A 27310-nucleotide genomic window follows, 5' to 3' on the forward strand; every position below is an offset into this window, starting at 1 on the left:
GTGTCTGTGTGTAGCTGTCGCCTGCCAACTACACTTGGGTTACACTCTGGCTCTCACCAGCCTCATCATACTGCCAGGTGACCCCAACACTCGCCCAATCTCAGATTTCCCCCCCCAGAAATGTATGTTATATACTGCCCAGCCCTCTCCTGGACAGTCCAAATATACGAAGCCCGTTATTCCTTTAAAGATAATAATATACACACAATTTACCACCCTACATGGAGTTACCCAGACACTTCAATTTAAACACACTGGATTAGATGAAACAATAAAACAAGTTTATTCATTACAAAAAGAGATAGATTTTAAGTGAGTACAAGCAATGAGGCATAAAATTCAGAAATGATTACAAGAAAATAAAGATAAAATGCTTTTAGTGCCTAACTTAAAAAATTACAGTATATTACATTCAAGCAAAAGTTTTTCATCACATTTCCAGCACTTACTGACCAAACTCCAACTAAATATTTATTAATAAAAGAAAAGAAGGGAGTTATAAATGGTTAACAGATCATATAAGGACTTTGCAATCATTTGTATGTATATCAGGTTTGAAGCAGTGATGGAATAGACAGCTGGCTTGTAAAGTCTCTGTGGTAACTTCCAAAAGATTGCAATGTCTTCAGTCTATAGTTCAAAATGCTCCTTTTAGTTGTAAATCCATAGTCCACACAATTAGGGCAGGAAAAAGAGGCAACATGGAGATGTCTCAGGTGTCTTTATATCCTCTGCCATGTGCATGGAAATGTACTGTCCCAAATGAAGCCCATAGCCCTTACGTGTGGAAAGTTACTGGCCCAAGATGGAGTCCAGGGTCACATGAGCATATGAATCACAGTGGGTGGCTATTGGCCCCTTACTGTCTGAGGCATCCTCAGGAAAAGATATCTGGGCGGGATGAGTTTCTTCTATGGCCCATTGTCAGAGCTGAGTGTCCTTCATGGGCCATCAATACATAGCTGTCTAGATGTGATGTAAATGTATCTAGAGGGTGTCATCCAGGAAAACAAACACAGGTTTAAAATACAAGGACATAGCCAATATTCATAAACTTCAGATACAAAGATGAAACATGCCTATAAACAGTATAATCATGCTTAGCAAAACATAACTTTTCCATTGACACCTGACATGATATCCTTTGTATAAGATTTATGGAAATTATATAACAGTGATATAAATTGTCAGCTTTCTTATACACAGCATCACAGTTCATAACTTTATACATGATGGTGCTACGTGCATTTTATTGATTAGTAAGACTGAGTTTGTCACGGATTCTGTGACTTTCCAGGACCTCAGTGACTTCCGCAGTGGCTGGTGTGGCTGGCTCAGGGGATCCCTGAGCCCCTGGGTCAGCCGCACCAGCCGCTGCTGGAGCAGTCTTGGGCCACCGTGTTCCCCCTCCCACAACAGCAGCAGGAGGTTGGATGTGGGAGGGGGCTCAGGGCTGGGGCACAGGAGAGAGGGCTCTGGGCAGCATTTACCTCAGGTGGAGGGGCACCTCCCTGGAAGCAGCAACATCCCACGGCTCCTAGGTAGGGGCGCAGCCGAGGGCTCGACACATTGCCTCCGCCTGCAGGCACCACCCCTCAGCTCCAATTGGCCATGATTCTTGGCAAATGGGAGCTGCAAAGCCAGGGCTCAAGGCAGAGGTGGCCACGCCTTCGCCTAGGAGCTGAGGGAGGAGGATGTCGCCACTTCTGGGGAGGCGCAGAGCCAGGCAGGGACCCTGACAGCCCCGCTGACCGCCTCCTGCCCCCCACCCCTAGCACCAGCAGGGGTCCTGGGCCACACGCCAATGCCCCCCATCCCGATCACGAGACACCACTCCCCCAAGCACTCGCAGCACCCTCCCTGGGCCGCCCTCCGGCCAAGATTTAGTCAGGGGTATATAGTACAAGTCATGGGCAGGTCACGGGCTTTGAATTTTTGTTTACTGCCCGTGACCTGTCCATGACTTGTACTAAAAATCATTACTAAAAATACCCATGACTAAAATGTAGCCTTACTGATTAGCACGTTACAAGTTTTCAAAGATGCCTCACATGACATGCCTTGTACAAAGTTTATTACAGTAGTGTACAGGGTGTGAATACAGGGGTGCATTAGTACAAGACTGGGACTAAAACCAGGGTCCCCTCACTTCAAGAAAAGGCAAGCAAAAGTTTTTCCATCACATTTCCAGCACTTACTGACCAAATTCCCCCAGAGTTCAACTAAATATTAAACCAAAACCAACCCCTGAGGAACTCCACTAGTAGCCTCCTCCCAGCCTGACAGTTCACCTTTCAGTATGACCCGTTGTAGTCTCCCCTTTAACCAGTTCCTTATCCACCTTTCAATTTTCATATTGATCCCCATCTTTTCCAATGTAACTAATAATTCCCCATGTGGAACCGTATCAAATGCCTTACTAAAATCGAGGTAAATTAGATCCACTGTTTCTCCTTTGTCTAAAAAAATCTGTTACCTTCTCAAAGAAGGAGATCAGGTCGGTTTGGCACGATCTACCTTTTGTAAAACCATGTTGTATTTTGTCCCAATTACCATTGACCTCAATGTCCTTAACCACTTTATTTTATTTTATACTAATTAACATAGCAGATGAAAAAAGCATAACTCCAACGTTTCCTCTTTACAGTGATGTCTGAGGCTTTTTGTTAATAAAAGTTTTTACCATATAGCTTTATTTTTTTCAGCGTGAATTGCCTTGCGTTCACAAATTATCTTTTCTCACTTCATCTTGATTTTTATCCCACTACATATAATTAATCCAATTTGGAAGTGACAACTATTTCAGAATGAGTTATACTACTATAAGGGTCATGGGGAAGCATCCCCAGTTTGAGTGAACTATATCACTTCAGGTATCCCTTCCATTATTGGTTCACTCTGCATTACTTCACATCTGGATTGTTACTCTATCTGGTTACCTGTGCATCTTCCTCTGCTCCAGGTTCATCTTGACTGGAGACACCCCTCAACCCACTTTGTTTGCAATTCTAACTCATGTCAAGGTCACAGACACCACTTCCTCATGGTCCCATCAGGAGAGCCTTGAATTCCTTGCCCTCTGGGGAGAGGAGCAAATTCAGTCTCATCTTTCCAGTAGCTGCCAGAAAGCAAAGATCTACCATTAGAGCAAATGCTGGAGAATGGGTGTTCCCAGAACACACATCAGGGATAGCCAAAAAGCTGTGGAAGAATTGCAAAGTAACCAAAGACAAACACAAGACCTCCAGTAACATTCCTAGCACATGTGCATAATCTGAGGAGCTGGACCTGATTTTTGCCTGAGATGCCATCACAGAATCCCAGTAAATTTTGGACAGTTTGACGATGTCCTGTGATGAGGCAGAAACTTTTCAAAAAAAAAACCATACAGACAATCACAGGCCCTGACCAGGCGCAAATGACCCTGGACAGCCAAGATCTCTTCAGTATGCCTCAAAACCAGCTGGAGAAGCCAGTGACGACCCAGTCAGAGACATGGAGGGATAAGAGGAAGGCTGTCCCAGTGGTTAGGGTGCTAGCCTGCAACTGAGAAGACCTGGATTCAGTTTCTGCTCCACTACAGACTTCCTGCATGACTTTGGGCAAGTCACTTAGGGTATCCTCCACACCCCAAAAAAAGACCTGGGCAGCAAGTCTCAGAGCCCAGGTCAATGGACCTGGGTTCATGCTGTGGGGCTAAAAATAGCAGTGTAGATGTTTGGACTCAGGCTAGAGCCTGGGCTCTGAAACTCAATAAAGGAAAGGGTATTGGAGCCCAGGCTCCAGTTCGAGCCTGAATATCTACACTGCTATTTTTAGCCCTGCAGCCCCATCCCAAGACTGCTGAGACGGGCTCTGAGACTGGTCATTTTTTGCTGCGTCCATGTTCCCTAAGTCACTTTGTGCCTCAGCTCCCCATCTGTAAAAAAAAAAAAAAAAAATCACTTTCTTACTTCACAAGGGTGAGGATAAATACACTGAAGAGATTGTGAGGTGCTCAGATAGTAAAATAACTGGGGCATAAGATACCTCATAAGACCCAGACCAAAAAAAAAAAAAAAAACCACACCAGACAACGCTGGGTAGGGAAAACGTAGTGGGTTATGCCACAATTATCTGTCCTCTGGGTTTCCATAGCCCCTCTAAAGTGTCTTTTTCTTCCAGGGACTGGCTGCACACCACTGTGTCTGGTGGATTTTACAACACAGGGAAGTCACATTCCACCCCTAGGCAACACCTTCCATCCTCTGCTCACCCTGCTTTTCTCTAGCCCCCACAACATGCTCAAAACGGTGCCAAGCTGGAGAATGAAAAGTAACCTTCCCCCCTCACCCTGTCTGCCACCCAAATATATTTAATCCGGTGCTTACGGAAAAGGGCACTGTCACTTCCCTGCCCCAGGCACCTTGATGTTTCCTATCCCTACTCCTCAGCCACCTGTGCCTATCCTTCTAGAGCTGAGCTAGATGGTAACCAAACAAAGAACAAAAATATACACATTACACCAGTGCAGTTTTATTGTAGCCAAAAACATAGCAAGAAATATACCTGTAAAAAAAAAATGCACTTAAGTCCACAGTTTGATCATGACCTTGAGCTTTGTTAGATTTTAATACATGTGAAGTTAACCGAGGTAGACTGGGCATTTGAGATTAGAGTCATTTCATATTGCATAGATTCTATACGGCATTGTGGTTGCAAGTGTTCCAAAAGGCATCTCAAGCACTCACTAGTTGCAGGACATAACATTATTAAATCCGCTGTAGTACATCCATTGAAGCTGAAAAATCCTATTTATTTCATAAAGCACTTTGCACTGATCAGCAGTATTAGAATGAGAAGTTTAGGTAAAGATAGTAGTCTAGTTTGGTGCACACGTTACAAGATATTGCTGACTTCTGAGTGCAACACATATACATAGTGTTTCCCTTCCATTCCAGCTGTTCATAATGTTCTGAATGTCTCGCCACTTCCTACCCCCTTTGGAGAGGCTCTTCCTTGCTCTCATAGCCGTTGTGCATTGTGCAAAAGGCAGATCTTTCTCTGAAGCATCCTGCCTTGTCATGAGTCACTTTCACCTTCCTTTCAGTCTTCCAAATGCATACTCCAGTCATTCTGCAGCTACTCAGGGTATAGTTAAGCAGCTCTTTTCTCTATTCAAGCGTCCAGTAAAAGGATTAACAAACCATGGAAGCAAAGAGTGAGTTGGGTCTCCCAGCATAACAGATAGAATTACAATACCATTAATGTCCATAGTAGTTTTGGAAGAAAAAAAAGTCATTTCATTACAAAAAATAGGTAAGTTTTCTAAAGATCCTGGCACAGCGGCACTTTCCAGACCATGACACATTATGGTTAACAAGCCTGCCATAATGACCAAGAAGGCCTTGTATAATCAAGGATAACTTCCTCTTTCTGTTGATTAATTCCAATGCCTGGCAGAGGGGTCACAGACACAAACAGGCATGTGGCTCTCATCAATGGCCCCTATGTAATATGGAAACCACAAGTGTTCAAAGTCATCAATAATCCCCAAGGTTTATTATCCAGGATAACAGCATCCTCTTAACAGCATACACTTCTTTTACTACAATACCAGCAGTAGCTTTACCAACACCAAATTGGTCAGCTTCTGACCACCAGCAATCAGGGGCGTTGAGGCTTCCAGAAGGTGATGGCCACATGCCGTTCCACACTGAGAAGGTGATCCAGCATTGCAAATCGAGGATAAGTTTGCCAGAAAAGCAGCCCTCTGCATCCTAAAGTTCTGCAGCCACTGCTGGTCAACACAAGTCTGCAACAGTGTCCTGTCTCACCAGTCAGTACAGGCTGGCTGAGCCCTGAAGTGATGCTCTGCTGACTAAAGCCAATTCAGGAAAAAGTCAGGTAGAAGTCATTGCTAGCTTTCATCTTCTTGCTTCTCCATCAGGATCTGCACAGCATCATGGTGGTTCCTGCGATGACATCTCCTCCAAAGCCACCAACCTGCCCGAATTCCAATACATCTGGAGCACCCTGTTTGTATTGATGATGGTCAGAATCATCATCTTCAGCAGTGCTTTCTTCGTGCTCCCTGACAGCAGTTTGAGAAAAAAAAATTATTTTTTTTTGAAATTCAGTTTGAAAATGATGCTGGCAAGATGTCTATTGCCTCCACTGCCAACCACATGCGGATAAAAATCAACTGTATCTCATTTCTGTGCACACACAATCAGCACCATTATAAGGATCTCACAATGCATACAAGACATTTACATAGAAAATGAAAGTGACATCAAAAGAATTTAAATATACAAGATTAGAGACATTTCTCAACCAATATAATGGTCTCCATTTAACTTTTGTTAGAGAGCAAGCTGATTGGTGAAAGCCAATTGCTAACTTCTTCATTACTGTTTACTAATAAAAGTATAATAACTATTAAAAGCATAGTAACTGCTAAAAGATTTTAAATAGGTTTTCCAATAATATTTATAATCTAAAATTAATGACAGAGGATTAACAGTACTATTTCACCAAGAAAATTTTAATTTGAACCAGAAGTTTCTTTGATTTTTGTAATTTTATAATGTCACTGGCGAATGGCTGGAGAAATACATTAATCTTCCTGGTATAATGTCAGTTGTTCAAATAGAAAGAATACATAAATGACAAAATCATTTTAAAATGCAGTTTTACCCTGACAAGTGACTAAAGAAGAAATCTGCTTTCTGAATGTATTCAGAATTGTATCTGCGTAGTAATACATGTTTTAATCACATTTTACTCCCATCTTATTCAGTTCTCTCAAATTCTTATGATGCACCTATCACCATCATAGCCCTGCAAAGGCATCACATCTATAAGAAAGAGGGTTGTCTGTCTGCAGGCTCAGGAAAATAATGCAGAAACAGTTTACAGGTGCGAAGTAGTCTTCACAAGCTTAAGTACTACCATTTTTTAAAAGTTTTTAAATTAAAGTTTGAGTCCTGCCAAAAATGACAGATTAGGCCCTCCCTTCCCCCCATAACTAGCAAATAGGTAAAAAGATTTTTCAAGTCCTGAAATAATTAATGCTTACAACACTCAAGTAAAGGAGGCAAGCAGGATTCCCTCTTTCATTTAATACAAAAGAAAAAAACACACCCAAAGAAAACTGAAGAAGAGGTTGAGAGACTATTTGCCTACAAATATATAGCATGCCAGGGGAAAGTATTAGAATTCAGACAAGAGACAGTGTTGAAAGCATGTAACAGTTTTAGCACCTAGATGTTAGAGTTCTAGAAAAGCATCACCAGTCAGGGGATATTCTCCTTTGGCTCAAGCAGTCAAACTGTTATTAATATACTTTTGATTCATACCCTTGGAGGGACAGAGTTCTCAGACACTAAGGAACATTAATAAAACTCGTGAAGCTATCAGCTTCATTTCCTTAAGACCTGCTGGAGCTTCACAGAAAATCTATTTAGAAATCACTCCCCTTATCGAATTTTTCTTGGCTTTTCTAATGCTATTTGCTTTCACAGAAGACATTTCTTCCTCAAGACGTCTTTTGTTCCTTTGGCTTGTTGGTTCTGTAATACCACACAGCCTTGGTTAAGTTCCCACTTATGTATTGTGACAATAAGGACTGTTCGTTGAATCATCCTTCTAAACGAATCAATAGTATCCCAACATCTGCTAAATTCTTGAATGTTGGAAAAAAAATTAACCAGAAGTTCTCCTATTCAAATCAATTCAAAGGGAAGCTTCTAGCAGGTCCATCTCGTGCAGCAGAAGGAAACAAGGAGGTCAGCAGGATTCAGGAGCTCTGCCATATAAAGGAAATTTGTATTATGCAGAAGCAGCACTACTACTCCCCTCCCACCCTCTTGCTTTCAGAGTGGGGGAGAGGGCCATTAGCAGTCTTTCCCAAAAGCCTTCTGAAGCACACCACCTCACATGTATCACTCCTCATCTTTTTGTATTCTTTTTAGTTGAACAACTGACATTATGCTAAGAACATTAATGTATTTATCCAGCCATTCTCCAATGATGTTACGAAATTACAAAAATCAAAGCAATTTCCTGTACTATGGTAGCATCTGCATAGCATCCAATCACAGACTAGGGCCTTATTGCGCTAGATACTGTACAACCACAGAGCAATGTCTTTTTAAACAACATGCTGTAGATCAGCCAGAAAGTTATGGCCCGTTATGGAGAAGATCAAATGATCCTCTCAATGGTCCCGTCTGCTGGCTTTTAAAAATATGTGCGTCCATGGTTTCCACTTGTGACCAGAGTGCGAACGGAGCTACTGCCCCCTTCCTGAGCCTGCAGGCAGCGTCCCAGGGCATCCGCTGCTGCTGCTGCTGCTGCTCAGACCTCCCCCCACCAAAGGAGAAAATGGTTCAGGTTTGTCAGACCCTCAGTAGCTACGGTCTGACAGGGAACGGCGGACGCTCCAATGCAGCCCTGGGGCAGGTCCTGCTACAAACCCCGCGTCCCTGCGCGCGGTGGATGGCGGCCGGCGCCTCCCCCGGGCAGGAGCCCCAGAGCCTCTCAGCAACCTACAGAGAACGAGGTGCCCGGGATGCCTGCCCGGCCCTTGCCGTAGGGGCTGAGAGTAGCACGGACGCTGGGTCCCTCCCCGCCTCCTCGCCTCCCGCACACGCCCAGCCCCGCGCCGCGCCCCCCTCACTCACCACCCAGCAGCTTGGGCACCTTCCCGATCCTGCCCGTGATCTCCGCTGTCAGCACCGCGAAGTCCTGCTCGAAGCCCTCGAAATCGGAGGCCATGGCAGCGGCAGGGTGCGGGCCGGGGACGGCGGCGCTCAAGAGAAGCCGGCCTCAGCTGCGCTCGGCCAAGACGCTTCCGCGTTGCGCCGCAGCCAAAAGCGTCCCTCCCGGAAACGGCAACCCCCGACAATGGTTCCTACCCTGCCCCTGCGATGCCGCCCTTCCCCGGAGCGCTAAGAGCTGCCCATCCCCCTCCCGCTACCCGCCGAGTCCCTGGACCCGATCTCGGGGAATAATCGTCCCCTCAGGGGCTACGAACTGCATCCGGAATCAACATCGGCAGGAGAGTTTCCGAGGGGACCCACTTCTGAGCGGAACCGCCAGGGCCGGAAAATAAAGAAGTGAGGGCGGAAGAGAAGAGTTTTATGTCCGGGTCACGTGAGAGCGGCCCCGGAAGTGCTTGGAAGCGCTCCGCGGGGCATGGCATGGCATGGCAGGAGCTTGCGGAGGGGCTGAGGTGAGCTGGGCTGGGGGAGGCGGCCGGGGGAAGGGAGGCTGCGGGGAGGGGAAGGCTACTTGGGGTGGGGAGCCAGGGGGGAGGGGAGGCCGAAGGGGGACCCAGGGCTGGGGGGAAGAGGGGTGGCTACAGGGGGGGCTCTAGGAATGGGGGAGGGGTGGCGCCTGTAGGGTCCTTGCTCTGGGCTGGGCTCATAGCGCTACCGGGGGGGGATACACGTCTCCCCTGCTGGGCTCTTGGGCTGGCAGAGGGCAGGTGTGAGGGGAACCCAGGGGCAGGCCGAAGGGCACCCGTCCCCTGCGGTTGGTCGTGCAGAGCACAAACCATTGAATGTGGGAGCCAGAGTCGGTGCTCAAATGTCTTCTCCCAATAGCCCGACCATAGCACCTGGAGGAGGTAATCTAGATCTCCGGGCTGGGAGCAGGACAGGCTCTGCTGAAGGCCTGCTCAACGCTGCTGCTGCGTATTGTTGTAGTTACTGCCTCTCTGGCTTGTACGAGACAGCTTCCCTACAGTAGAAATGCTGTCACTGGCTGGAGATCTCCTGCTGTACATGCACTGAGTTGTTAATCCTGTGATGTGGGTCTCTTGTGAGTTATCCCAAATGACGGATGTGGTGTTTCATGATTTTAACAGATATTATTGCATTTTATATAGATTTTAAAAGTATAAAAGAGCTACCTATTCAAGGATCTAGATACGCTCTCATTAATATCACAATAAAATTGAAGCAATGTGAGAGTAATCATTTCATAGGAACTTGGCTTAAGTGACAACGCAACTCCCTGGGCTGTGCATTGCATTCTTTCATTGCAGTCAACTTACAGAACACATTTTGTTTTCCTTTATTTTGAAATTCTCCTATTTCTGTGTTTCTAGGTCAGGTATAGCGCCAAATTCTCCTCCTGAGATGGATGTGAAGAGCTCCTACAACTGATGACTCTTCCAACCATTAGAAATGTCTTGATCACAGCTACCTATCTGGCATTTGGAGGCATGACCGTTATTGAAGATATGAAATCTTATGACAAATGGAAAACTGTAGTTAAAAATAGGAACACTGAATATTACTTGAAATAGGAAAATACTCTTCTTCAAAATGGGTGCCCTGTGTTCAGTTATCAGGTTTGAGAATCTCCAGGAACTGAAGAGACTGTGTCACTGGGGCCCCATCATAGCCCTTGGTGTGATAGCAATATGTTCTACTATGGCTATGATAGATGCTGTTATGTGGTATTGGCCTTTGGACACAACAGGAGGAAGTGTGAATTTCATCATGCTCATAAACTGGACTGTCATGATTCTTTACAATTACTTCAATGCCATGTTTATTGGCCCTGGATATGTTCCCTTAGGATGGAAACCGGTAAGGAAATAAAATAAACTTTCACTAATAATTAATTTTCATGATGAAATCTTAATATTCATCTTTGTTAGCAGTCTGGCAATGCAGAAATTAAACTCAAACCTCGCTTGCCTTGTCAGCATAGATTGCGAAATTCTGTGAAAGTAGCATGTTGTAAGCCAGGAGTGTCAAGCTCATTGGAAGGAGAGGGTTGGATTCCATTTCAATATGATAAATGGGTTGGTGTATAAATTCAGGATTGTATACTACCCAAAATATGTTATAGAAAATTATCTAATGTCAATAGGAGGGTTGCACAGAGATCAAGGAGGAGAATGTGGTTTTTGTGTAGTAATTAAACATTTGGTTATTGTTTCTTGTCTTTTTGGTAAGTGCTTTCTTGTCATATTGCTCAGTGAGAAAATCTGTCCTTTGGGCATCCACTAGCTTGCCTTTTGTTTCTCTTCCTTCACCATCAGCCTTTCAGTTTCTACCCTCTTCTCGTCTCTGAGTTTCCTTCGCTCCAGCAACTCCCAGTTTCCAATCCAATGTGCTTCAGTCCTGCCTCTTATCCCCATTCCTTCCATTAAATGTTGAGTGGTTAATGTTGACTCTGCAGTGTTATTGTTGACTTTATTGTTGATACTTCAATCAGATTAATAGGGAACAGTGGTGTTCTCTGAGTCATTGTTTCAAGCTGTTTCCACACTCATGCAGACGTCAGTATTTATTACACTTGGTTCACATTTGGAAGATTATCTGCAGTCGTGAAGGTTAGAAAACTAAGCTTTATTTAAAAAAAAGAAAGAAGTTAGATTCTGGTGAACGTGAATATGTTATGTGAGCCATATAAATACATCATGTGGGCTGGATCCGGCTCCATGGCCATATGTTCAACACACTTCTGAAAGCTAAGGTAGGAGATTGCATTTCTTTTGTTCTTGGTTGACAATCTCCTCAAGCTAATTGAAAAAGTATTCACACACAGTCGAAGGGCAGAGGTACAACTAGGGTGGCCAGGGGCCTGTTTTCAGCCCAGTTGAAAAGGGGACCTGACAGTGTCCAGTCTGATCTACTGACCAGGCACGTGAAGTCCAGTTACTGCAGGTGGGGGAGGTGCCAAGTCATCACCCATGCCAGTCCCTACTTAGCCAGGGCTGCCTCCTACCTGTGTCAGGTGGCTGCAGCTCCCAGCCTCCGCTCTGCAGGTGAGTTCCTCCCAACCAGGACATAAGTGTGGGAGAGAAGGGAAGAGCAGTGAGCGATGGGGGGGAGGAGGAAAGAGGAGCGAACCAGGGTGGGGGAAGGGGCAAGGCAAGGGCGGGGCTTCAGGGAAAGGGGAGGGTCCGGCACGCCTGCTGGAGTGTTCAGTTTTTAAATATTACGAAGTTGGCAACTCTAGGTACAGCCTTTGAAGACAGTGGGCCAAAATCTTACTCACCAGTGTGCCAGTGGGGTGGTCATGGTTCTGGCTTTACAGTGCTCTTCAATAGAAAGGCGAGGCAGGGGCACCCTAAAGCTGCCCTAACATGGTAGCTGGGCATTCTATTTTATACAGAAAAATCACAGGCTTTATGCCATCCCCCTTCTGGCCCCTCCTCTTGCTCTACAGAGCATGTTGGGTTGACAAGGAGGTTGGCTGGAACTCCTTGCACTCTAGTGCAGTGGTTCTCAAACTAGGGCCGCCGCTTGTTCAGGGAAAGCCCTGGTGGGCTGGGCCGGTTTGTTTACCTGCCCCATCCACAGGTTCGGCCAATCACGGCTCCCACTGGCCACGGTTTGCCACTCCAGGCCAATGGGGGCTGCAGGAAGGGCAGCCAGCACGTCCCTCGGCCTACGCTGCTTCCTGCAGCCCCCGTTGGCCTGGATGGCGAACGGCGGCCAGTGGGAGCCGCGATCGGCCAAACCTGCGGACGCGGCAGGTAAACAAACCAGCCCGGCCCGCCAGGGGCTTTCCCTGAACAAGCAGCGGCCCTAGTTTGAGAACCATTGCTCTATTGATCGCTGGTAGCATAAAATACCCTTACAGGCCATTACCAGTTGGCATATATTAGCGCAGCCCTAAGGCTACTTTAACCTCCTTCAGGGTCTGGATTGGTCCAGAACTGAGAGAGGAGAGAGAAAAACAGACACATACATAGAAACAAATTTCTAAGGATTCAGCACTGCCGGTTATTCCACACAGGTTGACCTGCGCAGAAACCTGCTTGTGCAGAGTAACTTGCAAAGTGAGGACCTACATTTTTCAGGTGGAAATGTATTTCTTTTGTAAAGCATTACAATTAACAACGGGTTAATTGGAATGGTAGCCAAAAGTTTTGTTGATTTCTCTCATACACTCTTCTACCAGGGTGGAGACCAACCACACCCAGACAAAGCAAAGCACAGAAGCATCATAGTCAGTATGAAAGTGCTAAGGCATACTCTGCTAGTGGAATTACATATTTGTTTCTGATATGCCTCTTCTTATGCTTAAAGGAAAAATCTCAGGACTGCATGTATGTCCAGTACTGTAAAGTGTGCCAGTCTTACAAGGCACCACGTTCACACCACTGCCGAAAATGTAACAGGTACAGTCATCCTTGTGTTCCTTTTTGTTCTTGGCGTAAAGCAGTTTATGGTTTTAATGGTGAGTTATTAATATTTATTGTTTGGAGTATTGCACTGTGGGTTGTGCAGGGACTTCCATATTCAGAACAGTGTGCTGGTTTCCAATATTAAAATACACTGCTTGAAAATGGAAATGAATTTATCTTACTGTTCTGACAATAGAGAGCATATATGGTTAAAACAGCCATCTTTAGATATGCTCTTTTTTAAAAAAATGAATATTAGTTCCCATTAAGAATTTTTTAAATAGAAAAGCATTTGGATAGTGGGGTGGGTGGGCAAAAGCACCTGGGAAACTTTCATCTCCTAGTGACTCCTCCCACTCCCCAAAACCCCCCAAAAAACTAACCTCTACTTTTTATTTACTTAAAGAATACTGATTTGAGTGAGGGCCCAATTCTTCCATTTTTGTACCTGGATAAAACTGACTTTAATGGGAATCTTGAGCTGGAAGTTTGTGAAATCTTTGTCAGGAAACAAGAGCTAAATTTTTTTTTTTAAGCAAACCCCAAAACCTGCTGGCTCAGCATAATAAACCCGTAGTATACATTTTCTAAGTCACAGTGAACTGCCACTTCATAAATCTTTCAGTTGCTTTGTTTTGAGTTTAAATAGTTTTGTCAGAGCATAAATAGCTGCACTGGAAGGGAATGTGGCTTAAAAAGATGCACAAATACTTCTAGCCCTCTGCAGTGCCGCATGTATTTACAGTTCTCTTATTTAGCTCAGCAGTGCCTGATCTGAAAGCCATTTGAGAACATTGGAGAAGGAAGTTACAGCATACTCATAGATTTATTCCTGTTAACATTTGGTGTGTTAAACCGAGTCCATTTTATCAAGGCTGTGTTGAGCACTATCATTGTGTGCATTACAGGAAGTAAGGAGTCTGAAACTGAGGGACAGTACTATCATTTGTATGTACATCAATATATGATTCCTGTTTTTAAAAACTTAAAATTAGACTCCTGTCTACAAGTTACTGTTTTTTCCAGGAACGATTGATTGTGAAAGAGATGGCAGAAGTTTAGTAATATTCGCTTGAACTGTGAAGTTCTGTTAAGTTAACCTTTCACAAAAGAACATATTTGAAGAATTTAAACTATCAGTAGAGCATATTTAACTTTTTCATAGCTTGTGAGTAAACTCTAAGCCTTTCTAAGGTAAGGGGACTAAGGTAAGCTGCAGAGAATTGACCATGTTCTCAAACTAGTTATCAGAACCTCTTTCTTTTACGCTGCTGAGGTATATTGGTCTGTTAGAGCCCAGTCCATCACTCTGAACCTGGTTTACACACAGTTTCAATGATACATATAAAAATCACACTTATAATTGTATTTCCTTAAACTGATGCAACTTTATGTATGGACATTCTTATAGCAGTTTAATTTGTATCTGTAGGCCACAAGCTAAACCAATGTAACCAGTTTTAAACTGATATATGAGTGCCCTCAAGGGGTTTGTATTCATTTAACTAAAGAGAGTTTTAAATTAATTTTAACTTAAATCGGTGCATCTTGTGTGTGGGGGTTTTCCAGAAGCTTTTAAACTAAACTTAAAGGGACACTTATTTTGAAAATGACACTTCCATATGCAAATTTTATATCTACTATTTTTACAGTTAACCTCTAGCTGAAAGAGATTAAAGAAAAATGTTTTTCCCCTCTGGTTTTTCAGATTGTTTACTTGGGTATTTGTATAGTCCACTATTTTGTTGATGGTACTTGCCCTTCTATTAGGGCAATGTGATATTTACCAGCAGCAGAGCTGAAAGCAAAGAAGTATCAGGTGGGATTGTGCACAGAGAGGAAGGGGAACTGGGGAGGGCAGTGCCTGGGGATGTCCTGTGTGTCCTGGGGATGTCCTATGTGGCTCCTGTAGAGGGGGAAAAAGATGCTTCTACACATCTGCAGAGGAGCTGAAAAAAAAAATTATTTTTTTTAAAGAGTTCTAAGTCATAAAGGTGCTCTGTTAGAAACCGAATATTGTGAAACTGGTTATCATTTAATAATTAAAGTTGTCCCTTTAAATGAAAACAAAAAATTGGGGGGGGGAACCTACTCATCCTTTAGCTGTTTACTGTCATATCCAGGTGTTTGGTGTAAATTCAACTGTGATCAAAATTAGAGAAGTAGCAATTAGAGAAGTAGCAAGTACATATGAGGATGGAACCAAACTGCAGTGACCTGGACAGATTAGAATGTGGGGACTGCAGGCAATACAGAGATCTAGTACACACCTAGGGAGGGGAATTAAAGATACCGAATAGTGGATCTGTAAAGCTACACCCATTGCTTTAAAATTGGTTTATTTTCATTTTGTACTCTCCTAATACCTTTTTCACATAATCAAAAATTGTAGTAGTCACATGGAAAGCAGGGAGTCAGGAGTGGGAGGAAAAATGGAGATTGTTTCATGGATTGTCTTTTTAAAAAATGAGAACCAGAGGGCTGGATGATCAAATAAATCTTCACCTTCTCTAATTTTTATGATTCTAGGCTGTTTTAGAGGAAACTCAAGTAGGCTTTAATGTATGGAGGGAGAATTGCCAGAAATGTAGTTTATGCTTTTTATTTAAGTACTACTGATATACAGTCCAGTGAAATATCACTAAAGTTCTTGAATGATAACAGTAAATTTTTTGTATTCTTAGGTGTGTGATGAAAATGGACCATCATTGTCCGTGGATCAATAATTGTTGTGGGTATCAGAATCACGCATCCTTCACTCTGTTTCTCCTTTTAGCTCCACTTGGATGTATCCATGCTTCTTTCATTTTTGTTATGACCATGTACACTCAGCTTTATAACAGGGTAAGAGAACACATTTGAAAGTTCAAAGCATTGTTTAAAGTAAACAATGGACGTAAAGGTGCCCCAACCCTCTGTAATCTGTTCTTTTTTTTCTGTCATTCCTCACAGTCACTGTGTTTTCCTCCCACTTTGTTTTTTTATTGACTGGATACAGCTTCTGGGTAGCACTTTTAGGGGTCAGGTAGTTTTTTGCTTTGGATGGTGACCAGGTCAGGTATCTTTTTGCTTTTTTTCTGCCTGTTGCCAGAAGTCAGGAGATTTTTCCCTTGTGTTCAAGAACAGACTAGATTGATTATCTCAGTCTAAGACTGAAAATAACCTAAAGCAATTTTGTTTAAATCAAGAGAAGTTCAAATAAAAAAGAAGCAGAATTATGTTTCCAGTTCTAAGCTTTCATTTTAAAACACAGTTGTTTCCAGCTTGCGTGGTTGTGAAGAAAAGCTTTAAAATACCAGTTGAGTGTAACTGGAAAAATGACCTCTGCTGAGTTTGCAGACAACCCAAAGCAATAGCATGGAGAGGTGTGACCTGCCCCTTTCATCATTTTAGTTTTAAACCTATGGATGCAAACTTGTGCCATATTGTAAACAGAAAATGTGTGGACAGCATAATACTTATCTGGAGCTACCAAATAATTTCTACTAGTGTGCACAGAATTTAGAGAATTTGCTGCAGAATTTAGGACCAGCTTGGTATGGAGTCCACAGGATAGTGACTGTAGTTCTCTATAGAGTATAAGCTTTTAATCTTATACTCTGGCAAAGAACAAAGACCTACTTCTGGCAAAGAACAAACTTGTGAAGAAAATTGAGAAACTCTACTAGTGTGTCTTTTAGGAATCACTGTTAATGCATTAAAAACCTTGGCAGAGGCTTGAAGTCAGGTTTCTTGTTTTGTTTCAGGCATTGGAAAATAACAGCAATTAATCATATTTTCCATTAATAGATATCTTTTGGATGGAGTTCTGTAAAGATTGATATGAGTGCAGCCAAAAGAGACCCACTTCCTATTATTCCTTTTGGATTGTCTGCATTTGCTGCATCTTTATTTGCATTGGGACTGGCATTAGGAACAACCATAGCAGTTGGTATGTTGTTTATTATCCAGGTGAGTTTAACAGCTTTTGTTACAAACAGCTATAGGCTGTAAGATTTACTGGGGTGGCTACTGATGTAAATTGATGAACATAAGAATAACCATACTGGGTCAGACCAATGGTCCATCTAGCCCAGTATCCTGCCTTATGGCAGTCGCCAATGCAACATGCTTCAAAAGGAATGAACAGAATGGGGCAATTATCAAGTGGTCCATCCCCTGTCGTCCAGGCCCAGCATCTGGCAGTCAGAGGCTTAAGAACATCCAGAGCATGAGGTTGCATCCCTGACCATCTTGGCTAATAGCGATTGATGGACCTATTCTCCATGAACTTATTCATTTTTGAACCAGTTATAGCTTTGGCCTTCATAACATCCCCTAGCAATGAGTTCCACAGGTTGACTGTGCATTGTGTGAAGAAGTACTGCCTTTGTTTGTTTTAACCTGCTGCCTATTAATTTCATTTGGTGACTCCTGATTCTTGTGTTATGTGAAGGGGTTAATAACACTTCCTTATTCACTTTCTCCACACCATTTTTTTATTTTATAGACCTCTCTCGTATCCCCCCTTACTCTTCTCTTTTCTAAGATGAATAGTCCCAGTCTCTTTAATCTCATATGGAGAGAGATTTTGTTACCCTTCTCTGTAGCTTTTCCATTTCTAATATGTATTTTTGAGATGGGGCAGCCAAACCTACATACAGTACTCAAAGTGTGGGTGTACCATGGCTTTAAATAGTGGCATTATGATATTTAGTGTATTATTATCTATCCTTTTTTAATGGCTCCTAATGGAAGAGGAGGAACAGAATTCAGCATTAAAATGAAAACTGTTTTTCCAACTTTTTGGTTGTGTGCGACTCTTCTTTTAATTTTTCTTTTTGTGCTCTTTCATTTCCTTCATTTTCTCCCTCATTCCTTCTATCATTTTCTTTCTTTCACTGAAGAATTTAGGGAGTGTAATCTAATGGGTAGAGAGGATTTGGGCGTCAGAATTCCTGGGTTCTGTTCCCCAAAAAGCAAATCATTTAGCCTCTCTCTGTCTCAGTGTCCCCATCCTTGAAATAAGGATAATAATGGGTATTGTGGTGATACATTTTTTGTTTTTCAAGTGCTTTGAGATCCTCTGATAGGAGTGGTACAAGTGCAAAGCATTACATTTTAGGCCTCCCCTATAATGCACAATGAACATTTTTAAGGGTATGTCTACATTGCAAGTGGATAATTAGAATAGTGAAGATGTGGTGGCATAAGCTTCACTGTGGGCTAGAAACCCAAGTATGTACCCCGGTTCCCAGTGGGCATATACTCAGGCGGCTAGCCCATGCCACCACGTCTTCACTACCATGCTACAATCACATATCCACCCTATAAGGGTGGGATTAGAAAACATTTTATTCATGCTGAGTTTTGATATTTGTAATATTTTATAAATTGCCATGAACTTTTAACCTAAACATTTCCCAACAGTGTTGGAATGGCTGTTATGTTAAATGAAGTACAGTTTGCCTAGTTAATGTACCTCCTAGATGTAGCCCATGCTAACTTCCTCTAATTCTTTTACCTTTTTTAGATAAAAGTCATTCTGAGGAATAAAACTTCAATCGAATCCTGGATTGAAGATAAGGTAGGCTTTAATTCTAGTACACCCTGCAGTATATTCTATCACAACACTACTGCACACTATATATTCATCTCTTTTTTCATTATTTTGCCTCCCGGGCATTAAACCCAAGGTATTGTTGCACTGTAAAACATTGTTTCAGGTCACTACAGATTTAAGCTTGCCTACAAAACACAGTTGTACCCAAGACTCACTGAAACATATCTAAATGGAAGACAAACCCTCTAAGGATATCTTTTATTTGGGGCGTAGGAGATGAACCTGGAAAATAAATTATTTCCCTTTGGACAGTTGTGCTACCTGAAGCGTGTGGCTCTGTATCTGGAACTAAAGACGACCTTCCTCAACTATCTCTTTATCCAGGCTTGCCACTTTCATTGTCACACGCCCTCACCCAGTCTGGCAATGGTGCCGCTTTTGACCTCATCTAGGAGATGAGTTAAAACAAGTATTTTTGTGCTTTCTTCTATGACTACTTCATTCAGTATGGAAAGCCCTCCCTAAACTAATCCATAAGGCCATTACCTTCACCGCCTTTAAATCCCTCCATGAGACCCACTTTTTCTATAATACCTAACATGAAATCAGCCAGCTAACAGCTAAAATCTAAGAGTAATGGTGATACTTTTTTTAAAAAACAACCCAAGTACTCGGAACCACCAAGTCGGGCACCTAACTGACCTGTTGTCATCGTCCTCCCCCTCCTCTTGTTTGTCACATTCACTTGTTATTTCGTGTTTTAAATTGGACTGTTAAGCCCTTAGGACAGGGAGTGCGTGTTACCACAGTACCTAGCACAATAAGGCCCCTACATGTTTACACAGAAGCTAACACAATTGGGCCTTAATCCTAATTTGAGTCTTTCAGCGCAACCACAGTACAAAGAAAAAATGAGGCTCCAAGTGTGGCAGCTTCCTGTTAAAATGGAATAGAAAACTGCCTTTGTGCTTCTGTGTGCAAACACAGGGTCATAATGGTAAGACTCTCTGTACAGATTGACTGTACAGTTTTCACAAAGTAGTAATATGTTCCTGTTGAAAACTATACACATACAGAAATTTGTTTAAATTTCAAACTGCGCAGTATTAAATATATTTTATCCTTCTGTGACTGTACCACTAGATGTCACTATTACTTAAAGAATAAAAAGTTGTTAGGCCGGGGGTAGGCAACCTATGGCACGGGTGCCGAAGGTGGCACGCAAGCTGATTTTCAGTGGCACTCACGCTGCCCGGGTCCTGGCCACCAGTTCGGGGGGGCTCTGCATTTGAATTTAATTTTAAATGAAGCTTCTTAAACATTTTAAAAGCCTTATTTACTTTACATACAACAATAGTTTAGTTATATTCTATAGACTTAGAGAGAGAGACCTTCTAAAAACGTTAAAATGTATGACTGGCACGCGAAACCTTAAATTAGAGTGAATAAATGAAGATTCGGCACACCACTTCTGAAAGGTCGCCGACCCCTGTGTTAGGCAATTAAAGAGAAAATTCAGAATGTACATGTATGTGAAATCATTTGAGAGGTGTGGACATTATTTCAGATAATACCAAACTGCGCACATATCTTGAAAGTTATGATATAATCTGAAAAGTCCATGAATTCTAAGTTAGGCAACACATTGTACCAAGTTCTGAAAACTGGCCAGACATCAGCCTTTTTAAAACTAGCTCACACTATGGTCCAAATATTTGCTTATCAACTGACCCTATTGCTAGATGTTCTTTAAAAAAGGTGTTGGGTCCAGTGTATCTGTGACTTATTACCTGCTGCTCAGTTGAATTTAAGGGAAGGTGCCTGGGCCTTATTAAAAGGGAAGTGGGTGCAACCAGGGGATAAGAGAGCTGCTGCTGAAAAGGCTCAGCAGGAAAGCAGCTGGGGAACCTGTTGGAGGACTAGCCTGAGAGTCCAACAAACATAGGCCCAAGAAAGGAGCCTGTGCAACCCCCTGATTGCATGCAGAGGGACGAGCAGAGCCTAGGAGCGGGCTAATAACTGTGCCTAATGAAGAGGCTTGGAGCCAGACTCAGGCAGGAGGTGGCGCTGTGCCCTACTGCCAGAAGCTGGGCCTGGACAACAGGGGCTGGATCGCTCAATAAATGCCCTGTTCTATTCATTCCCTCCAGGCTCTAGCCACTGTCAGAAGACAGAATATTGGGCTAGATGGATTATTTGTCTGATCCAGTATGGCCATTTTCATGTTCAGTGGGAGACTGGGGTGCAGGAGACTTTACTGTGGAAAGAAAACAGGTTTGTGACCAGACATAAGATCCTGTGGATTATTCCTGGGAATCTGTGAAGGGAACGAGGCAAGGGCGTCCTTGCACGGCTGCTATGGTGTGTGTGTGTGTGTGTGCATGCACCCGGTGACACTACAGATGCTATAAATGGGTAAAACGCATTCCAAAATACAACAGTTGTATACGAGGCTATAAAATGTCACAAACTAGCAGGATTTCACTGTATCTCTCGCATTCTTGGCCTTATGGCACTGTAGGGCCTGTACAACCCTACTCTTGGCACTCTTAGTATTTGCTGTTAAGTCATGTTGTGTGTTTTTGTTTTGTTTGTTTTTTAATGTCATGTATGTGTTTTCTGTGTGCAGGCCAAAGACAGAATCCAATATTACAAAACGGGAGAGATCTTTATTTTTCCTTATGACATGGGAAGTAAATGGAAGAACTTTAAACAAGTGTTTACGTGGTCAGGGATTCCTGAGGGAGATGGCCTCGAATGGCCAATAAGAGAAGGTTGTCATCAGTATACTTTGACAGTAAGTATTCTTCTCAGATCTCGCTACTATTTTCCATGTACATACACACACCCCTCAGATGTCTGCTTACCTTAACACATTATGAATCTGTTTTTAAATAACCCCGCACAAAATAAGACTAACTATATCAGAGGTACAATGGAAATATAAGCTCTGTCAAATCCTCCCCCATCTGTAATACAGTAGATTCAAAATGTTTACTTTTGCATTTAAGAATTTTAAATGCCCATCATACTACTTCATGTTTGCAGTTAAGTGTTGCTATACCTGACTTTATTTTGCATGGATTAAATCTGTTTCTATTTTTCATTTAAATTAAATTCCTATTGAAAAAATGAATAAAAGATGCTTGTGGTTTTTTTTGTTTTGTTTTTTTCCTACCCTCAGTTTTCTTCCAAGAAAGGTTAAATGTAGCAGTTCCTGCTGGCTTAGTCACCCTTGCCCATCTAACTTGTGTGTGTAACTTTTCCTCACAATTCCAGTACATCCTATTCAGATTTCTGCAGCATCTCCAATTGAACTGTTTGGTCAGAGAGAATGAATATAGAAATAGGGTGTCTAGTGTAAAAATGTATAAAAAATTTTACAAGATCTTTATTTTTCTTATAAATGACTACTGTATTTGGTAAATAAATGTTTAACTTTTGCCTTGTCTACAATTATCAGACTTTAAATATGCTGTAAGCAGTATAACAGATTTATCAGTGAAGAATAATATACCATTTATTTTCATTCTTCACACTTTTATATAAGACTTTAGATTAACTCGGCCTCACTTAACAAAAGTGTGTCTTTTTTATTATTTTATAATCTGATCAAGGAAGCATCTCTTCATTTATATCTTATTATCCTAATTTAAATTACTCTGTATTTTAAATTGCTCAGCTCTAGGAAGCAGTATCTGCTAACAATGTAATTCACTATTTCACTGCTGGCTTATCTCTCTAGCTATAAATTATTCTTTTTGCTACTACTAGAACTATCATGTAGTATATGTTTTGCAATGTTTTTAATATCGAAGTCTCATTTTAACATAATGGAATAAATTGTAAATTTAGTCCTTGTGAATGGTAACTGATTGACAAGCATTGACAGTATTTATTCATTAAAATAGTTACAGCATGGATATCAGCAGTGAAAACTGCCTATGCACTTCTCCTTTAAAGTGCCTCTACCCTCTTATGAAGGGACTTCTAGGAGGAAGTTCAAGTTCTTGGTGTCTGCTAAGACAGCCATCAAAATGACAATTACCTGAGGATATATTCTAGTTTTATTATTTGATATTAAACACTTTTATTGTCCGTGTAGAGGCAAAGAAAGCTAACCTCTCCAGTATTTACTTAGAACAAGTGTAGGTAAAGCAAGTGGTACTTATAATTCCAAAGTAGTATGTCCCACTCTGGATCAGTTTTTGAAAGAGCGCTTAAAATGAGTCCATTAAATAAAGCAGGCATGCAATTCAAAGGATCCCTTTGGTAATCTAATTGTGAGAATCAGGAAATATTCATATGCTATGGGGATGAGTGTATAAGAACTTATATAAAATAGAAACTCCTTTTAAAATGTGGAAGTAAATCCTAGTGAGGAAAATAGAAAGGAGCATAAACTCTGTCAAATGAAGTGTAAAAATATAATTAGGAAGGCTAAAAAAGAATTTGAAACATCTAGCCAAAGACTCAAAAAGTAATAGCAATTTGTTTTTAAGTACATCCGAAGCAGGAACCCTGCTAAACAACCAGTGGAGCCAATGGACAATTGAGATGCTAAAGGGGTACTCAAGGATGATAAGGCCATTGGAGAGAAACTAAATGAATTCTTTGCATCGATCTTCATGGCTGAGGATGTGAGGGAGATTCTCAAACCTGACCCATTCTTTTTAGGTGACAAATCTGAGGAACTGTCTCAGATTGAGGTGTCAGAGGATGTTTTGGAACAAATTGATAAACTAAACAGTAATAAGTCACCAGGATCAGGTGGTATTCACCCAAGAGACCTGAAGGAACTCAGATGTGAAATTGCAGAACTACTCACTGTAGTCTGTAACCTATCATTTAAATCAGCTTCCGTACCAGGATAGCTAATGTGATTCCAATTTTTAAAAAGGGCTCCAGGGGTGATCCTGGCAATTACAGGCCTGACTTCAGTACTGGACAAACTGGTTGAAACTATAGTAAAGAACAGAATTTTCAGACACACAGATAAACATAATTTTTTGCTGAGGAGTCCACATGGTTTTTATAAGGGAAATTATGCCTCTTTGAGGGGGTCAACAAGCATGTGGACAAAGGGGATCCAGTGGATATAGTGTACTTAGATTTTCAGAAAGCCTTTGACAAGGTCCCTCACCAAAGGTTCTGAAGCAAAGTAAGCTGTCATGGGATAGAAGGGAAGGTCCTCTCATGGATGGGTAACTGGTTAAAAGATAGGAAACAAAGGGTAGGAATAAATGATCAGTTTTTAGAATGGAAAGAGGTAAATAGTGTTGTCCCCCAGGGGTCTGTACTTTGACCTGTCCTATTCAACATATTCATAAAGAATCTGGAAAAGGGGGTAAACAGTGTAGTGGCAAAATTTGCAGATGATACATAACTACTCAAGACAGTTAAGTTCCAGACAGACTGCGAAGAGCTGCAAAATGATCTCTCAAAACTGGGTGACTGGGCAACAAAATGGCAGATGAAATTCAGTGTTGATAAATGTAAAGTAATGCACACTGGAAAACATAATCTCAACTATACATACAAAATGGTGGGGTCTAAATTAGCTGTTACCACTCAAGAAAGAGAGTGTGGAAAGTTCTCTGAAAACATCCACTCAATGTGCAGCAGCAGTCAAAAAAAGTGAACAGAATGTTGAGAATCATCAAGAAAGGGATAGATAATAAGACAGAAAATATCATATGACCTCTATATAAATCCCTGGTAGCCCACATCTTGAATGCTGCATGCAGATGTGGTTGCCCCATCTCAAAAAAGATATATTGGAATTGGTAAAGGTTTGGGAAAGGGCAACAAAAATGATTAGGGGTATGGAACAGCTTCGGTATGAGGAGACTGGGACTTTTCAGCTTGGGAAAAAGAAAAAGACGACGAAGGTGGGACTTTAAACAGGAGGAAAGAGATTTCAGGGTGCTATTTAGTTTGTATTTAAAATTGGTAAGTGCTCTCTCTAAATGCTGCCTTAAACTCCTATTTATAATCTTTTGCAGATAGAGCAATTGAAACAAAAAGCAGACAAGCGAGTAAGAAGTGTAAGTATTTCTGTGCTGCTTGGAGTCTAACATGTTTCCCGTGTCAATAAATGTAAGTTATTACTGGTATACTAGTTCTTGGTAAAATGGAGCTTTAATACCACCCATCCAGTTTGACACTTTGGAAATACAAATTTTGATTTCTCACAAACAGAGAGCTGCAATCCTATTTAATTCAAATATTGATCTTATTTTACACTAAATTCTTACTCTCTAGATTATATTTGATAAGCAGGAGAATCAAGTACTATATACCCAAGGCACACAAATGCATCCATGACAATACAAGATAAGGATGACTCTAATCTTCTTTTTTTAAACAGTTAACATAGACTTTAGAGTGGCTGTGACAGTAGTTGTCATTACACATCAGATTCTCAGTATGCTTGAATTGATTTTAGTATGAAATTACGGCTAATGGAAAAGTGAGACTGATAGCAAAGGAGTGACTTCTTGCACTACAACAGGACTGTGATCTCTTTAAATTGGCAGGTGCGGTACCGAGCAGTAGAAGATTATAGTGGTGCCTGCTGCCCTGTGACTAAAGGTGTTAAAACATTCTTCACAACCCCATGCACTGAAGAACCGAGAATTGCACTGTGTAAAGGGGATCTGATTTTGGCCACTAGAGGTTTAAAGTTAGTGGCTTTATACATTTAAACTTGATTGAGAGAAGTTTGTGTGATTTAGCCCTACTGTCTAATGAATATATTTGCATCTTTTTCAGACACTGGATGTATGGAGACAAATTTCTTGACTCAACTACTGACGGTACAAAGCAATTACTTTTAATTATTCTTCAAGAAGCAAATCCGTGTTATAGTTTTAGCAGGATAGTCTAGGTTGGTGCACTGTGCAAATGTAAAAACCATAAATTAGATAATTCTATTAACTAAAATATGGTAAATAGTAAATGTTAATCCTCAGAATATAGAATTGACATACATTCAACTGCAAAACACACCCAGCAAACCGATCCAACTTTTTTGAATATTAACATTTGATAGATACTCAAGGTTTTATAAAGGAATAAAGGCGGTACTTTCACTAGTTTAATAAATTCTACAGAAACATATCCTGGACGGTACTAAGAGGCTCATTCTGTAATTTGGTAAAACACTAATATATTACTGCATGTTTCTCCGAACAAAAAAAACCCTCACTGTTGTCATGATTATCATTTTATTTCTGGTAGTCAGAGGGCAATGATTTATAAACCTGTTAAAAAAATATACTGAATGCAAAATAGACTGCTCCAACATCTGGAGCTTGTTAGTGTCCCTGAGTCAAGACTGATTCTAAAGCCATGTCTTATGAACCATCGTAACTATAAACAGTATGTAAGTTCTGTCTAAGTCTACAGAAAATTTAATTTCTAACCAGTTGTATCAGATTTTAGAGTCAGGTAGTTCTGACTGTCATCTTGCTATACCTAACCCCATCTGTACTTAAATCCCAATGACTTTTTTTTAGCAGCTTCTATCTCAAACAGTTAAGAATTAATACTTGATAGTGGAAAAGCAGCTTGGAATACCAGCTTCAGAATAGAAATTTCTAAGTTCCAAAAGTTGGCTGCTCCAAATCAGACCGGTAACAAGGAAAGATGAGGATAAGTTATGATGATGTGTGCGCCTTTCTTGGAAGGTCTGAGACTGCATAGGGCTAGACATGCTTTGGCAGTTAACTCCAGTAAATTTTTCCAAACACTGATCCTGAGCCAGTCATTGGCATGAGTAATGTCAAGTCCTGCATTTTGAGGGTTACATGATGTTTATCCATTAGAATGAATACACAGGAGGATCCCAGGTAAATGCTATATTATAGCTAATTAATGTCTCTTTTCTTACCACCAGCTGGAATGAGAGTCAGAGGCTGGTTCCCAAGGAAATGTGTGGAAAAATGCCTGTATGACTCTGAAATGGATCAGCCATTGGATGGAGAGAAGAAAAATAGATAGCCATCTCATCACCATTACGAATAAATGGAAATGTTCCTTTCAGACCACAGTCCTTTACTTGAAACCTTCTGTATATTATTTTAGACTGATGCAGGAAATATGGTGTGAAAGTGACCCCTTTTCCTCACAATTAAAGGGTACCCTAGTGCCATGGTTTGCATATATTTTTATTAATGTTTTTATAACTGAAGAAGCCATTCCACATAGATGCCTTTGAGATACAAAGGTTTTTCCACCTTAGGACAGATTTGATTGTGTTTTCTTTACTGTTTAAATGAAGGATTTTTTTAATTGCAGACTGAGGGACCTTTGTCTAATTTTTTCCACAATGGTATCTGTGGCTAATGCATGCTGCTTTTCCTTTGTATATTACTTGGCCATGTGTCCCAAGTGCCCCGTGAAAGCTATAGAGTAAACTTTGAATTCAAATGCAAGTATGATTTGCTACCTGTGACTTTTAATAATGTGTAAACTTTTGTCAATTGCAAATAAACAATGTGTATTCTGTATAGGTGTAGTATGACTATGCATTTAAATGTCACACTGGTCAGTTTACAGGTGCAGAAATGGAAAAAGATCTGGACCTGAAAGGAGCATACAGTGATGGAGCTCTTAGAGATAGGAAG

General features: G+C 41.5%; 2 protein-coding genes across 3 annotated transcripts in view; one reads left to right on the forward strand and one right to left on the reverse strand.

Moving 5' to 3' along the window:
- VTI1A (vesicle transport through interaction with t-SNAREs 1A) overlaps positions 1-8870 on the reverse strand; it is a 334815-nt gene extending 325945 nt beyond the window's left edge. For both annotated transcript variants that reach the window (XM_045025204.1, XM_045025205.1), the window contains exon 1: positions 8667-8870. In XM_045025204.1, the coding sequence (XP_044881139.1) occupies positions 8667-8760 (94 nt within the window). In that variant the 5' untranslated portion in view covers positions 8761-8870. The remainder of the gene's footprint in view (positions 1-8666) is intronic.
- A 240-nt stretch (positions 8871-9110) lies between these two features.
- On the forward strand, positions 9111-27196 carry ZDHHC6 (zinc finger DHHC-type palmitoyltransferase 6). Its single transcript, XM_045025269.1, has 11 exons — positions 9111-9217; positions 10097-10583; positions 13041-13132; positions 15823-15982; positions 16928-17089; positions 18651-18704; positions 21310-21477; positions 24686-24727; positions 25220-25365; positions 25455-25498; positions 26581-27196. Exons 2-11 carry the CDS (start codon positions 10317-10319, stop codon positions 26682-26684), a joined length of 1239 nt encoding a protein of 412 aa, XP_044881204.1. The 5' UTR covers positions 9111-9217; positions 10097-10316; the 3' UTR covers positions 26685-27196.
- The last annotated feature ends 114 nt before the right edge of the window (positions 27197-27310 follow it).

Source organism: Mauremys mutica, chromosome 7, assembly GCF_020497125.1.
Source record: "Mauremys mutica isolate MM-2020 ecotype Southern chromosome 7, ASM2049712v1, whole genome shotgun sequence".
Taxonomy (NCBI): Eukaryota; Metazoa; Chordata; order Testudines; family Geoemydidae; genus Mauremys; species Mauremys mutica.